Source organism: Scomber scombrus, chromosome 14 (assembly GCF_963691925.1).
Source record: "Scomber scombrus chromosome 14, fScoSco1.1, whole genome shotgun sequence".
Lineage (NCBI taxonomy): Eukaryota > Metazoa > Chordata > Actinopteri > Scombriformes > Scombridae > Scomber > Scomber scombrus.
Genome location: NC_084983.1, coordinates 12,314,126 through 12,329,334, shown reverse-complemented (window position 1 = coordinate 12,329,334; position 15,209 = coordinate 12,314,126). Strand labels below are relative to the sequence as shown.

At 37.9% G+C, this 15,209-nt stretch overlaps 3 protein-coding genes across 4 annotated transcripts; 1 reads left to right on the top strand and 2 right to left on the bottom strand.

Annotated features, from left to right (window-relative positions):
• Positions 1–1,058: 1,058 nt before the first annotated feature.
• On the bottom strand, positions 1,059–5,711 carry pcyt1bb (phosphate cytidylyltransferase 1B, choline b). Its single transcript, XM_062433874.1, has 8 exons — positions 5,489–5,711; positions 4,121–4,226; positions 3,630–3,746; positions 3,271–3,422; positions 3,079–3,157; positions 2,846–2,988; positions 2,543–2,731; positions 1,059–1,547 (listed from the first exon to the last, which is right to left on the bottom strand). Exons 1-8 carry the CDS (start codon positions 5,564–5,566, stop codon positions 1,290–1,292), a joined length of 1,122 nt encoding a protein of 373 aa, XP_062289858.1. The 5' UTR covers positions 5,567–5,711; the 3' UTR covers positions 1,059–1,289.
• Positions 5,618–12,188, top strand: lipia (lipase, member Ia). 2 transcript variants are annotated; one of them, XM_062433872.1, is made up of 11 exons: positions 5,618–5,636; positions 8,207–8,291; positions 8,934–9,304; positions 9,404–9,512; positions 10,101–10,202; positions 10,350–10,439; positions 10,538–10,705; positions 10,913–10,999; positions 11,443–11,551; positions 11,671–11,844; positions 11,928–12,188. In XM_062433872.1, the coding sequence occupies exons 2-11, from the start codon at positions 8,234–8,236 to the stop codon at positions 12,010–12,012; spliced, it is 1,353 nt and encodes a 450-aa protein (XP_062289856.1). In that variant the 5' UTR covers positions 5,618–5,636; positions 8,207–8,233; the 3' UTR covers positions 12,013–12,188. The 2 variants fall into 2 exon arrangements, with proteins under 2 accessions (XP_062289856.1, XP_062289855.1); XM_062433871.1 differs by lacking the exon at positions 5,618–5,636 and adding an exon at positions 7,474–7,603.
• A 773-nt stretch (positions 12,189–12,961) lies between these two features.
• Positions 12,962–14,706, bottom strand: si:dkey-71d15.2 (SH3 domain-containing kinase-binding protein 1). The gene is made up of 6 exons (XM_062433662.1): positions 14,676–14,706; positions 14,424–14,476; positions 13,760–13,870; positions 13,434–13,657; positions 13,104–13,167; positions 12,962–13,000 (listed from the first exon to the last, which is right to left on the bottom strand). Exons 1-6 carry the CDS (start codon positions 14,704–14,706, stop codon positions 12,962–12,964), a joined length of 522 nt encoding a protein of 173 aa, XP_062289646.1.
• Between the last annotated feature and the right edge of the window lie 503 nt (positions 14,707–15,209).

Here is a 15,209-nt window from a genome sequence, read left to right as displayed (position 1 = left end):
TTTGAACCGGGGTCAGCTGCGTATGTGGCATGGCTCTAACCACTCGACTACCTGCGTGTCCATATACATTTTGAATAGTATTTTTAAATAGAACCAGCACTGTATATTTTGCTCCCCATCACTTACACTGGAATCGTGTCAGGAAGGGCCCTCTATACTAGCCGGGACCTGGGACCTGGCTAGTAAAAACTAGGAAGAATATGGAGAGAAAAAAGTCTTTCATTTTATCAATACATGTATGTGACTGTTGGCTAAATGTGAACCTATCCTGTAAGGTAGAGTAATGTTGGACTTAAAGCTGCACTAGTTAATTATTTTGATCAATTGGGGGCAGAGGAGCTCCACAACAAACATCAAACATATAATCATTCACTCTTCTTGTTGCTCTCCAACAAATCAAGGTCTTTAACTGTATTTGTTTTTTCATCATCATATTTGCCTGTCATGTAGTAATGTATAAAGCATTTATAGGTTGTGAGGGATTTTTTGTGTCATGAGGGACTCATTGTGTCATGTGTGTCTTAACTGCTGTAAACGCCTAAGCCTCAGGCATTTTGTTAAATATAAATAAAGACACCTGGTAGCAAAACTGTCAGCAAAGATTATTCCTTGGGGGGTTTCTGTACTTTATTACTTCATGACTGTTGTGCTTTATTACTTTGTTACCTGTCTTATTCAAATTGCCACTTGGGGTTACAGTATAAAAGCTGAAACAGTTTGTTGCCTGGCAGAACGACTGTGTATCCTTCTCCATGCTGGCATGTACTGAGTAAAAGAGAAAGATTCATCACTCCGTTGTCTGTGCTCTTCTTCAAAGAAACTTCTAGTAAAAAACTTCTATAACAAGGTTTATCAGATTTTTGCTGCAGCTGTCCTCCGCTGCTAGAAACCAGTTTACAGGCTATAAAACCAAAACAATGAGCTAAAATTAATCTGTTCATCATTCTTCCTACAACACACCTTCCAAACCTAACAAAGTAATAAGAGTCATTGTTAGTATTTTTTTTTAATGACAAAAAACCTATTAACAATGTGAAGGCACTATTAGCATGAGTATATGTTATGTAGAGAACAAATCACATCACTGCAAAAACGAATGTTGTTTTCCTTTACTTTTCAGCAAAGAAACATCAGAAACATTATGATATATTGCACTTGAATACACCAGTAATAAATTAAACCATTTCATTTTTTAGTTGTTTATTTTAGTTAATAGCCTCTTTAGATATATTATGTACCAGATTAATAACTTATATAAGGATCAAAGAAACAACGAAAGCATGATGAGCTCATTTTACACGCCGACTGCGTGTGGAGGCAGACTTTCGAGAGGAGCGTGTCCCCTTTTTCGGTGAGGAGGGGGAGGATGGAGAGGATGGAGAGGATGGAGAGGATGGAGGGGAGAGAGAGCGGGGAGAGGCAGAGGAGGGGGAAGAGTCAGGAGACACGGAGCGACGTCTGGTGGGACTGCTGCTGGGGGAGCCACGAGGTGAAGAGTAGGGAGACAGAGCCTGGAGCATTCGCCCACTCCGCTCCTGAATTGCATGCTAAACACAGACAGAAAGAGCAGTGATGTACTGTTTAACTGTGATTTAATGTATTTAATTTAATGTATTATTATTGAACTCACTTTATTCCTACCTGCCAAACCTACTTGTATTTTGGTGCTTTTTATCATTGCTCAAACAACAGCCCAAAGTTTGATTGTGTTTAGTTGTGTGTTATAGGTTACAATATTTTCTATGTGCAATTTGAGATCTATTGTAATGGCTAGTACTGGATTACTTTTGATGCTGAAGAAAAACATCTAAACATGATGATTATGAGGCAAGATCTTAAGTTACAAGACGTCTTCTTTTTTTTATATGATTTCAAAGTAAGTTTATGGATCTTTATCTGTGACGGAGAAACAATCAGAGGTACCACGTTATCTTCAAAGTTTAAGTCTTACTGTTTCCAGGAGTGTCTGTATTTTTTACCAAGACTAAGGGGTGCCAGGGAGCACCAAGTTGTTGGGTTTTTTTTGTTAGTTTGTCTGTTTTTTTATCCCCATGTCTTCTATGCACTGGTCTCACTGGCAATTGTTCATGCCACAGCTTCTGTCACATATTTTATCATCTTTTGTGCTGTTGTTGAGTACAAAATGAAACAAAAAGCGGGATGTAGCAAGAGCTTATCTTGTACAGAAAAGGCAAGACTTTGCTTAGCTTAGCTTAGCATAAAGACTGTAAACAGGGGATAACAACTAGCCTGACTGTCCAAAAGTATTAGAAAATCCACATTGTAACACTTCTAAAGCTCACTCATTAACATGTTATATTGTTTGTTTATTCTGTACAAAAAAACAGGTGTTAAGATGATAATTTATGGTTTTACGGCGTGTTATGTCCAGGATTAAGAAGTGATCATATATATTTATCTATTAAAGTAATATTAATACACCACTAAACAACAACAAGACATGAAAGGTTCAAGAGCTACTCATGTTAAAGAAAGATATTTCCTTTCAGTGTGTCATGAATTAATTTAAAGGTACACATGCCCAAGCTCCATCTGGTCCAAAAAGCTCAAGGAAGTTGCCAATGAATTCTCGCGACTTCTCTTCCCACTTGTGGATGAGGTCTTGGCTCTTCTCTTCCACTCTATAGACAAAGTGTTTGGACTTTTCCTCCACTGTACGGACTGTCTCTTTCATCTTGTCCACCTGGTCTTGGAGCCTAATTTTTTTCTCCTGTCAAAAAGGACAAAGAGAGAAACTGTCCGTACACTTTTTCTTTTATTATGTTTGTGTCAAATACGTCAATATTTTGTTGTTTTAAAATGAATTAAATATGCTTTCTCTTACTCTAATGAATCCGACATTGAGTTCTCTGGCTGTGTATCCTCTTTGCAGGTTGCGTCGGACATAGATGTCGTAGTCTCGGACGATACGAGTGATCAGATCTGATGTGGAGATGCCCTCCGTCCTCTGAGTGGCCACAAACATTCCTGATATGAATACAAAAATAATACATGTCATTAATACAATACAAGAACTAACAACAAGAATATATTATAATGGCTTGTAAGAATACTGACCTGCTTCCTTGATGTGTTTATAAACGTCCTCTGATCCAGCAGAGGTGTAAGGGATATCATCATGGGCCACAAAGTCGATCTGTAAGTGCAATATGACAGTACTCACACTGATTGAACGGCAAATATCCTTGTTGTTGCCACTGTATGACATTTTAAGAAGCTGTGGTGTCCGCTGACTGCGTGACCTTTGACCTTATGTTTCTGGAGGAACTCTGTGGTAAGGGTCCAGGGAGCGTCCCGCACCACCTCGTCAACATAACGGCAGTGCGTCAGGGCATCGTAGCGTTCCTCCTCTGTCATCACTGTATAGCCCTTAAACTTGTGGGTGAGTTCATCACTGCAGACTGGAGACACGAAGGCAGAGAGGACTGTAGACTAAGTCGGGAGTAAGAGTTAATCTGGAATTACCAAATTGGAAAATTTATCCCAAGAGTCTTAAAATTTTGGCCCTTTGAAGGCCTTTTTGTTTTAAGATAGAATTTATGTTCAACTAATGAAGAAAGCATTACACTGTCTCCGTCAATGTGTTTTTACTGTGTTTACTACTTTACCTCCTACTATCAGGTATGTGTTGGGGAAAACAGTTTTGGCCTGCATCAGAGCTCGAGCATGCCCGGAATGGAAAAGATCAAAGATCCCATCAGCGTAGACTCGCACAGGACGATGAGCTGCATGATAAGAAACATTCTATAAATACCAGCATGATGTTACAGAAACTTTTTCTAGAGATTACAGTGATTTACTGATATGGTATAATGAAGCTGATACTTGTATCTGATATGTATTACCTGTATCAGCCAACACTGACATTGATAATATTTTCAAAAGCAACAAAGTCCAAACACTTTTCATTCTGTTGCTAATTTGTCAGTTGTATGGCATGACACGACAATCAGCCAAATAACCAGCAATAAAACAATAAATCAGCTGATATAACGTCACAATAAAAGCAATATACTGAACCATGTCAAGTTAATAATTATCCTACTGGCTTTCTTTCATTTATTCAGCAATGATAATCAAAACATTTGAGAAGTGTGACCTGGTGTGCCCCTCCGTGCCTGGGCAATCGTCAGCTTTTCATGCTGGATATCTGATTCGAAACCTGTAGACTTGGCAAAAGCAGCCGGCTCACGCAGAGCATGAACCTAGAGACAAGACAGACACAGCAGAGGAAATAAATATGTGTAATGTTTGATTAAATGCTGTATTTTTTCCAAATAGGTTCCCTCATCCGCTAAATCTTTGTTCTGGGTCTCAGGATATATCAGGTGACAGAAAGAGAACAAATTAAATAAAGTGCTACATACAGACAAATATATTCACACCCACAGTATATGCCTAACGGCAACTTTAGAAGTTTACAGTTTACCTAACCTGGCTGTGATTGGATTGTGGGAAGAAATTGGAGCACCTATAAGAAATCCGAGGCATTGTACAGTTGTGAAAAGAGTTTTTCAGAGTCAGAGACCATTACTCAAAAACAAAACCATGCAGGAAGTCAAACAGCAATTATTGAAGAATTCAAACATTGCAATATTAACTGCACTGTGTATATTTTTAAACACACAAGGTTTTGTAAATTTGCAGGTTGGATTCTTCTCTAGATTTTATTCCAGCCAGATTAGCTCTGATAATATCTTCAAGACCGCTATGAATAATCTTTGCACTCTCAGTGATGAGTGCCTCGACATGTCATGGACTGCACAGCTTGGTGTTGTAATGTATAGGCTACTTTGAACTCTTGTTCTGCTTAAAATGTCCTGCATGTCTTGTGTTATGTTCAACAATAAGATTGTTTAGTTTAACTCTTAAATTGCGTTTTTTGAAATGTTCATAACTTTGTGAATGCTAATAATGTTAGCCTGCTTTCCTGCTTCTCAAATGTTTTCTCTTAGCTATTAAAAGTTAGCTACTATTTAACAATTTACACCTTCAAGTAAGACATGAAAGTACACACAGCTTCATATGTTGCCACATTTGAGACACAGACGTTAAACATTAATGTCTACTTTACATAATGAAATTCTACACTATATACAACTCATTATCCTTATCTACATTTATATGAAAGATAACTGACTACGAAGAATTACATTAAAGCTAAAGACTTTAGAGTTTAAAGGCAAACTAGTGCCTCACTTGAAACTGATCGTGTAGTACTGTGTGACATATAAAAGTGAGTCATGGCTACATCATCCAACCCTGCTAATCAGTTACCTCTCCACTCCCAAGACAAATAACCACAGAAGAAGCATTTACGTCTGTTGTTTGCTTGTCATATAAAAACATACCATAAGTCTGAAAAACACAAGTTCAACCAGAACTAGGTTACCATCTAATTATTATTTAAAATGTTAGTAAGAATAAATGTGACGGCCTTGTTTCATAATGACAGAAGAGTACCTACCCTTTGAGGGCGTCCTCTTTGGCTTTGGGGAGCCTGTTGCTGGCCATTGCCTCCTCGTCCTCGTCTCTTTCCAGCCATCCTGAATGTTCTGATCTCCTCTTGTCCACTGACAACACTGCTGCACCCACCTGTGGCAACTTCTAAGCCTGTGAGTGTTTTTTAAGTATACGTCCCATCGACCTGCCTGACCCTGATGACGGGAGAATGTAGTGAGCAAAGTTCAAGCCACTCGTAAATGGATTCAGAAATGTAGATTACACTTATCAATACTGAGTTTTCCTTTTCTCTATGTGGTAATATTGAAGCTTGCATAAATAGGAAGGTATATATGTGTTACTCTACAATTCATACAGTACAATAGGCCTATATATAGCATGTCATTACAACTGCATGTGAAAAAGGCTCATGTTTTGAATAATTTCTCACAATTCCTTCCAAACAGTGAAATCTAGAGAATAATGACTGTTAAGAGTGTAACAGTGTATGTTAAAATCAACCGTGAAAGTGAGCCCAGAGCTTTTACATCGGCAGCCTTTGGAACCAAACACAGAGTGCCCAGTGTTCTGCATCTTATGTAATTTGTGTTGTGAATACAGGTAGGGTACATGTTGAAATCAATGAAACGCTTCACTGTCTGCTGTTTGTTGCCTCGTCCTACTGTACCATACAGTTTTGTTGCATCATACTATCTGGCAGCCGTTTGTCTTTCTTGGGAAACACATGATTCATACGTGTTGTCTAAAACACAGTCCCACTGAGCATGTTGTGCTCAATCTTAAATACATGAATTACATATTCAAAAATACTTTAATTATAGTATTTATGAAAAAATATAAATTTAGTAAAAATACTTATAATACTGTTCACCATATTTGTTCAGGCTAAAATATCTCAAAAACTCAACAAAAAAATTGTGTAGACATGCATTGACTTTCCCTCTAGCGCCACCTTGAGGTTTACAGTTGTGGTTTTACGTGAAATCAAACAAACTGGATTGGATTGATTGACATGAGATAACAGTGGCAATCTCTACATTTCAACTAGCACCATCACCAGGTCATAATTTCAATTTGATTTATGATTTAATACCAAAACTAGGACAGTTGATGCCAAACTCATGGTGAACATGGTAAACATTATACATCAGTGTGTTAGCATTGTGACAAAGTAGCATTTAGCTCAGTGCAACCTCACAGAGCAGCCAGCATGGCTGTAAACTATAGTTTTGTTACACTTAAGGTATGTTTCATATTCATACGAGCTATTAGTAATGCATTACCTTGAATACATTTAGGATATATGCTTATCTTAATATAAAATCATGCTTTTTAGGGACTTTCATTTCAACTTTCAAACATGAACATGAAAGTGAAATTAGAGGTTATTCATTTTAATCTGAATTTCTACATTCCACTTACACAGTAATGATCCCTTTCAGGTTAAAGACAGTTTATAAATAGAGAGAAAAAATCATATAATATTAATAGTATTAACCCAAAACTGAAAATTAAGGAATCACTCAAGGCAACTGAAACTCAATGGTTTCTACAAACAACAAGTTAGATTCAAATCCCACTTAAGTCTCCTACCAAAGCTATTCACATAGAGTACAGTCAGAGGGACAGTAATGGGGTGGAGTGTCATTTGATGTGTGACATTATAAAATGTCAGTGTCATTTTGACCACCCCCACAGTGAGTCTAGACAGGGGGAATTTTCCTTTTAGGGTAAATATTCTTTTCTGCAAATGGAAAGTTCTTTGAAATGTCAATAATACGTTTCACTTCCGGTCTTATGTCTTTCACATATAAGAAAATATATAGAGACTAAGTTGTTTTTGCAGATTAAAGTTTGAAACACTCAAAGTGCATAACCGGTTTCAGTGTGATGGGAACAGGAGTGACTTCACAGGAATGTTTCACCTGTGAACACAATGACCTGGGGCAAGGGGTGTGGTTATCCTGGTGAGAGTATAGTGGGAGTATTGCTTTACTGCTGCTTCTATCACTTCCTCAAGTGAACACTGCCTCAATATGTGGAGTTACAAACACAGGATGACCAGAAATAGTCTGGACCTTTGACACACCGGGACAGGAAATATTGTTCTACAGCAAAGGTAAGACTCTGATATCAATTAAGTCATGTTATGCTCTTTTACACTCTTGTCAATTTTGAGTTAAATCTGAGGAAGTCTGAACATGCACAGACTTCTACCACAGCCGAGGAAACTTGTCACAATTAGACCCAATTCTTCAGATTTCAGTTTCACTTATAGTCACATTGTCACTGGTGGACTTGAACCTCAGTGGAAGGAGCAAGAAAGAAACAGATCCTAAAGCTATTTAAAGTTTTTTCCACCCATTCACGACAAATTTCATTACATAGGAAAGTAAGTAAATACATTACCCACCTCTTGTCTTGTCTTTGCTATGCTCCACGTAGTTTGCACCAGAGCATAAAAATATAAAACTGCAGTCTGTGGGGTAAAATACAAAGTGTCAAAGGAGGGAAAAAGATAGCAGTCTCCTTGAAATGTTGCTGTGTTTCATATAATAATAATAATAATAATAAGTTTAATTGATATAGCGCCTTGCACAAGGACGCTTTACAGAGGGAAGAGAAAGTGCAAGGACCAAATACCATCTGAATGATGTCGTTTTTAAATACTGTTCTGACTCTAATAACACGCTGAATAACATGCTCTGATAACTCTCTGTAGATTATTTGCACGTTGTTGGTCGAAAGCATGTTCCTGTGGCAGTATCTGACAACGCTCTTGCTGATAGCTGTTCAAATATGCAAAGGTAAGGGCCAAAGCATAACACTCTCAAATGTATAGTTCTCAATTTATATCATAGCCTTGTGGATGTATTTTCAATTCAAGACAACTGAGTTTAATTTGATTTAAATAGCGCCAAATCACAACAAAAGTTATCTCAAGGCACGTTTCACATAGAGCAGGTCTAGACTGTACTCTTTTTTTAATTGAAAGAAACCCAACATTCCGTCATGAGCAAGTACTTGGCGACAGCGGTGAGGAAAACTCCCCTTTAACGAGAATAAACCTCAAGGAGAGACTTGTGACAGTAAGCGTATGGTAACTAAAATTCTGGGGAAAAAGGAGTCAAGTCACATTTGAGGAACTTACATTTCTTGAGAAAATCAACACGTCTGAGGCAGTGACCAATGCTGTGGTTGGAAAACACCAGGGTCACCACATAAGCTCATTATGGGCTCTCAGCTGATACATGTTTAACCAATGCTGGCCTTATAGCAATATAACTATGTCTAGTGGTTCAGATAAAAATCAAGATATTTTATTTGTAAACACACTTTATTTTACTTCAAAATGGTCATGTGTAATTTATTATTTTTCCCCTCTTTTTCATCATCCCTTCCCCAAACACACCCTCATCCCTGTCTGCTCCTTTTTTTTCTCCCACCAGCTCAGAAATGCGATGACTTCACAGACCTAGACCTCAATAATGCAATCATAGGGACATCCCTGAGGGTTAGGTTGCTGCTGTACACCAGTGCCAATCCAGAATGTGGTTCACTTGTGTCCCACACAAACCTTTCAGCGCACCCTCAGTTCAACTTGTCCAGACCGACCAGCTTCATCATTCATGGGTATCGGCCCACAGGATCTCCACCGGTGTGGCTTAACAACATCACACAGTTGATGCTGGACAGGACAAATGGTAACGTCATAGTAGTGGACTGGAACCACGGGGCTGCTAATGTAAATTATCTTAAAGCAGTAGAGAACACCTACAAGACAGCAGAAAACCTCACTGCTTTCATTGGAAAGATGCGGGTAGGAGATTACATGATTATTTTATAGTATTTGATACACTGTGATAGCATATCTTGATTCCTCTCTGTGACCATACATGATAATAACTCATCTTTTCAGGACCATGGCGCCACTCTAAACTCCACCCACATGATCGGAGTCAGTCTTGGAGCTCATATATCAGGCTTTGTAGGCAAAAGACTGAATGGGGAAATTGGAAGAATTACAGGTAAGATTGTGAACATCACAATCCCAGTTTTCATAATACTGATGATTTCTAGATTTATGAGGTGTGAAATGCTTATTTTGCCAATCTTACAACATTTTCCTGAGCTTTTTATAGAAAATTAAACAAGAGCCTCAAAACGTGATCCATTTGAACTTTTAAATAGAAAGTAGTCAACCTACCGTGTGGGCATCCTTAGAGAATGCTAAAAAACAGTGTATATATCTCTCCTGCAATATATTTACTTTCCTTCCTACACAACCTTCAGACACTTTTTTTAAGGTTTTGGCATTTTGGTTGAAATTGTTATCAAGGTAACATAATGATAAGGTGACACTACAATGAACAGTAAGTGGTGTAGTTGCATAAACATGTCACGGTTCAGATTCTGGCTATGTTGGTAGGACTCAACTGTAAGAAAACAGCACAGCACCATACTATCATGTATAAAAAAAATTAAAAAGTAAAGAAAAGCAGCTCCAAACATCAGGAGTGCTTCTGTAACAGCAAGATATAAAACAGAATGCAGATATCCAAATAGTAAAATAATGTTAATGTTCTACCAAGGTTTATTGATGTTGATGTTTGCAGCTCTGGATCCTGCTGGTCCACAGTTCACTGGCAAACCTCCAAAGGATCGCCTGGATTTCACAGATGCCCAGTTTGTGGATGTCCTGCACACAGACATAGATGGTAAAGTTGAACTGAAATACTGTTTTATATATTCAATTCTTATTGTTATAAATGGTTATTGATGTTCTTTTTGTATGCAAAAGCATACAGATAATTTATATGTGTAAAAGTATTATTGTCATATTAATCTGTCTACTCTGTTTACAGCGCTGGGCTTTAGAGCACCTTTAGGTCACATTGATTTCTATGCTAATGCAGGAACAGACCAACCTGGGTGCCCAAAAACCATCTTTTCTGGTAATGTCATTAATATTATGGGGAAACCCAAAGATCATCAAACTGTTGACTGTTTATCTTTGTGAAAACATGTGGTAATTCTCTTACCTCCTGTACAGGAGGAGCCTATTTCAAATGTGACCACCAGAGATCAGTGTTGCTGTACCTTGACGCTCTGAAGCCGGTATGCAACTTCAGGGCCTTCCCCTGCTCCTCTTACAATGACTTTATGGATGGTATCTGCATGGATTGTAATCAGTTTGGAACTGCTGGATGTCCTGTCTTTGGTTTGTGCTTTTATTATCTATTGTTTAAAACAATAATTAAAAAATAAATAAATAAATACCAAATTAGTTTATTAATTTATGTCTATAATTTTTGTGTCTACTAATTTGGTATTTTTTAAAATAGGTTCATTTTTTTGGTGAATAAAATCCATTATTTATTCAGAGGTGAGAATAAGCTGTTGACACAGATGTTTCACTCAAAACCAGGTTATGACATCATAAAGTGGAAAGACGTGCTGCGCATAGGGCAAACAAAAGCTTTCTTCAACACAAATAAAGTCTCTCCATTCTGCTGTAAGTATAATAATAATAATGGTAATTGGTGATTTTAGCTAAATTTGGTGAAAGTGAATGTCTGGTAAGGGTAAGGATGTAGTTGTTGAAGACGTCCTAAAAACAGAACTGAGTCTCAGCCTGGTAAGTAAAGACATTTAACAATGAAAAAAGTAGAACAACATATGTTCTTTAAAATAATTTTAATGTTTTTAATGTTGGATGATTAAAACAGCCTCTGAATGTCAAGCAATTATAGGAAATTTTCAAGATTTGCCTTTTTTAGATCTGTTTTCTCTGTAACAGACAACTTATCTCTTGTTGTCGCTCATTATTTAAAGGAACAGTTACAATTTATATTTATAATTAATCCTCATCACTAGAGGTGTCAGACAGTCATGCTTTTCATTATGAGATTGTTGATTACCATAATAACACTAAGTAGCATCTTCATATCCTCTCAGTGACAGGCTACAAGGTGGATGTGATAATATGGAACCAGGAAGTACGCTGGGGCTACATCACTGTTAAACTTCATGGGAATGGCAAAGAAGCAGTGGCGACCATCGACCAGTAAGTATTCCCTTTATGTTCAGTTACAAGTACAAAAATGACACTATGACTTCTCTCTGTTCATCTGTTACGGCTCTTTCATTCAGCAGTTTGTGTTTTGTTTGTTTTTGTCATATCAGTAAATCATCAAAGTTCCAGAGGTACAAAGAGACACATTTATTTGCACAGTTTGACAAAGACCTACAGACAGTGAACAAGGTGTCTCTCACATTCTCTACTGGAAATGTGTTCAAGCCCAAATATAAGCTCCGTGTCCTTCGAGTCCGTCTCACACATATGGAACGCAAGGAGGGGTAGGTAGCAGTGTAATGTGAAAATCACCTTTGCAACCTACATGTCCAAGCTCCAGATTTAATATCGACTTTGTCCCTCACAGGCCTCTCTGTCGATATGACATCCTTCTTCAGGAGAACAAAGAAGTCACCTTCAGGCCTATTCCCTGTGAAGAATCCAACTTCTGAAGCAAAAATTGGACATTGCTTCAAAAATGTCACCGTTTGTTCTGGATCGTACAGAAAAAGAATACAGACGGCAAAAAAGAATGCACCAACCTGCCACAATGTGACCATTTTGATCTGAAAATGAAAACTCTGTATATTTGTTTTTAAGAGTAAATGTTATTTTTATTAAAAATTTTGAGGAATTTATTTGCATTTTTACGGCTAATTAGACAAGAAATTACTCTTCATTTACGTGTTTGAAAATCTATCTCAAATGATGAAAATTCTGCAACAAAATGCTTTTAAAAGTAGAGACTTTTTTCCCCCCATGTTTTTTAAATACATGATGTAACTATATATTTATTATTTGTGTGACTGGCATCATCCTTGATTTTTTATACAAGTAGTAAAAGTAGAGTCAACCATGGTCAACATCTTAAATAAATTCACAATGCTTCTTAATATCAGCAACTGACACATTAACTGACAGCTCAATCAGCTAATTTTATAGGCTCAAAAAGCAAATTATAACATTTTTGATAAATTATACACACCCTAAAATATGATAGAGGCTCCATGTTTGTGCCACCATTTAACCCACACAGTTGGATAAAGGAAAAATGAACTACATAAATAAACTAAATGTATAACTGGGCTATGCACTGCTTGCTCAGTGTGACATCGTGTTTGTTGCAGACTTTTACCTTGAATCTGCTCCCGCTGCACCTCATATCACACTTTTCAGCAATGACTCAGTAAAAACATTGAGTCATTTTAGTCCCCTTCAGCAATCCAGTAAAAAATAAACATCTAAGAGAAATGATTCTCAAATAAATATGATAATTCTGGAGATCGTGAAGGAGCAGTGGTGATTTTTTTGTACCTTAGAAAAATAGCATTTCTCAAATAGGTACACAACAGTCAAATCAGAATCTCTTGTCTTTCATGATGGTGGTTTTGTCTTCCCCGCTCATTTAGACATGTGCTTCTTCATACGTTGTATCTCCATCTAAAGCAAAACAACAAGAATCAGAGTAATTCTTCTCACCTTGAAGGAGTTCTCCCCAGTTGAAAGTGAATAATACTTCAATATTGTAATACCATTTTCATACCTGTAAAGTCAAGCGAATCCTTTTCTCCTCATCTAGCTCATTCATCAGCAGTTTAATTTCTTTGCTGGAACACAATATATCCTCAAGTTTATGCATCAAAACAAACTGATTGAAAATGTTACATAGGGAATGCAGGGATGAGAAAATCACATGTTCACTTGGCTGAGGCTACCAGTTCAAACAAGGATGTCAGTGCACAAATTCGCTCATTCAAACTGTTTTTTGTTTCACATTTAGTAGATATATGTTAGATGTGTGTTAAGAGTTGTGGAATAGGGATGACAAGGAAATGCAGGCATCAATAGCTATATTACAGTATCAAAGCCATACTTGTGCTGACTCTTCATTTGTTCAAAGTCACCCCTCAGCTCTCTCAGCTCTGTCTGTAGTTGTTGCAGATTTTGTGGGTTTCTGCTGTGCTGAGGGCGGGAGCTGTGGCCCGGGGTCCGCGTCGCTTGAAGAACAGCAGCGAGAGCTTTTGGTAGAAGAGACGAGAAGGATTGCGCGGCACTGGGAAGAGAGGGTTGTGTGAGTGCACTTTTGGGTTCAGCTGCCTGTGGAAAATAATGATAAAAAAACACAAACCTGGTATAATAATTTACTCTAACAAAGCACAATAATGCTGCATGGAGGGAATTGTGTGGTTTTATATTTACAGGCAGGACAGGGCCATTCGCTGTTGTTTCCTTAGAGTTTTCCTGTTGTGCTGAAGAATCCAGCTCTTCACTCTGGTTTTCTTTGCTTTCCGCCTCCATCGTAAGTGTTACCTGTAAGTCAAGTCTAGTTTGAGACGTCTGATCAGTAGAAAACTTAAAGGTACTTCACCCATTCCAAATGTAACTGAGTCCCCACAGAAGACTTTCAACACAATATTTGATTACAAGACTAAAAATATAATTCAGAGAGTAAAGATCATAGATTACATACTGTAAACTGAGTACCTTCTAATCTTGTTTTAAGTAAGGAGTCAAAGCAGATATCTTCTGTTGTACATGGTTGTGCGTGTGTGTGTGTGTGTGTGTGTGTGTGTGTGTGTGTGTGTGTGTGTGTGTGTGTGTGTGTGTGTGTGTGTGTGTGTGTGTGTGTGTGTGTGTGTGTGTGTGTGTGTACGAGGCAGCTCAGAAGAGTTAAATTTATCCCAAGGGCAGATGGGACACAAACAAACAAGAGCACACACTCTTTTTATACAGTGAGGCAAGTTCTAATAGTTAACTGGGTTTTATAGTAAAGGAATAGCCTGTAGATATATAACTATTAAAAGTGTATACTTCCCAGAGACTGAAGCTCTGACTGTAACCTCTCATCTGCAGCATGAGCTACCTGCTCATTCAGCCTCTCCGCCATTGACACAATTGAATCAAACTCTTCAGTGTCTTCGAGAGAAACAGAAAATAAAAGTTAAAACCACACCCATCACCATAGGGAACATGGGCCAGTTTCATACTTCTTCCTCCATTTCTCATGATTCCAAAGCTCACATTAACATTCAGCCTTTAACATGCGACATTCAAGCATGGTAGTATTTCAAATTATGTTACAACAAATGTTAACAACAATAGTTTCAAGGCTTACCAGGAGTGAGGGCTGAGCTATAGTTGCCCATCGTGACAGAGAGGAATACAAGTGTGGAAGGAGACAGAGTGAAAGACAGAAAAACCTGTGGAGTCTTTAAGTCTACATCTATAAATGACAGATTGGAGCAAGTCAGTGGAGCAGAAAACAAGAGGACAGTCAGCTCAGTGCAACTTGCTGAGGAAAACATCATGCTACACCTTTTAGAGAGTACAATTAGCTTCACTGTTACTGCATTCTCCATAATATAGCAGTGACTTCGGATTGCACAATAAACTGAGATAAATCAAAGTGGCAGAAACTAAATGTGTATGCTTCAGCAGAGGCAGCTGTTTCTCTTATGCCAAGGCAGTGAACAAATATGCAACACATGCTGGGACCAATAAAAGACAGATTATACAGTCATTAGTAAACATACTATACCAATTAACCAGATTATTGCCAGTTACAGTAAAGGATCTGCCTGGTACACCGCACACACTCACCTTGTTTTGTCAGCCTCATCGATGAGATACAGCAGCATCTGCGGTAACT

Bases quoted from the DNA above. Each gene is read 5' to 3' on its own strand.
- si:dkey-71d15.2 (XM_062433662.1), bottom strand. From the start codon at position 14,706: ATGGGCAACTATAGCTCAGCCCTCACTCCTG. The intron at 13,871-14,423 runs GTAGCTCATGCT...CTTGACTTACAG, and splicing joins CGGAGAGGCTGAATGAGCAG to GTAACACTTACGATGGAGGC. The intron at 13,001-13,103 runs GTATGAAAATGG...GTTTTGCTTTAG, and splicing joins GGATTCGCTTGACTTTACAG to ATGGAGATACAACGTATGAA.
- lipia (XM_062433872.1), top strand. From the start codon at position 8,234: ATGTTCCTGTGGCAGTATCTGACAACGCTCTTGCTGATAGCTGTTCAA. The intron at 8,292-8,933 runs GTAAGGGCCAAA...TTCTCCCACCAG, and splicing joins AGCTGTTCAAATATGCAAAG to CTCAGAAATGCGATGACTTC. The intron at 10,203-10,349 runs GTAAAGTTGAAC...CTCTGTTTACAG, and splicing joins CCTGCACACAGACATAGATG to CGCTGGGCTTTAGAGCACCT.
- pcyt1bb (XM_062433874.1), bottom strand. From the start codon at position 5,566: ATGGCTGGAAAGAGACGAGGACGAGGAGGCAATGGCCAGCAACAGGCT. The intron at 3,423-3,629 runs GTAAAGTAGTAA...TCGTGTCTCCAG, and splicing joins CACATACCTGATAGTAGGAG to TCTGCAGTGATGAACTCACC. The intron at 1,548-2,542 runs GCATGTGTACCT...GTCTGTGTTTAG, and splicing joins TTGGACCAGATGGAGCTTGG to CATGCAATTCAGGAGCGGAG.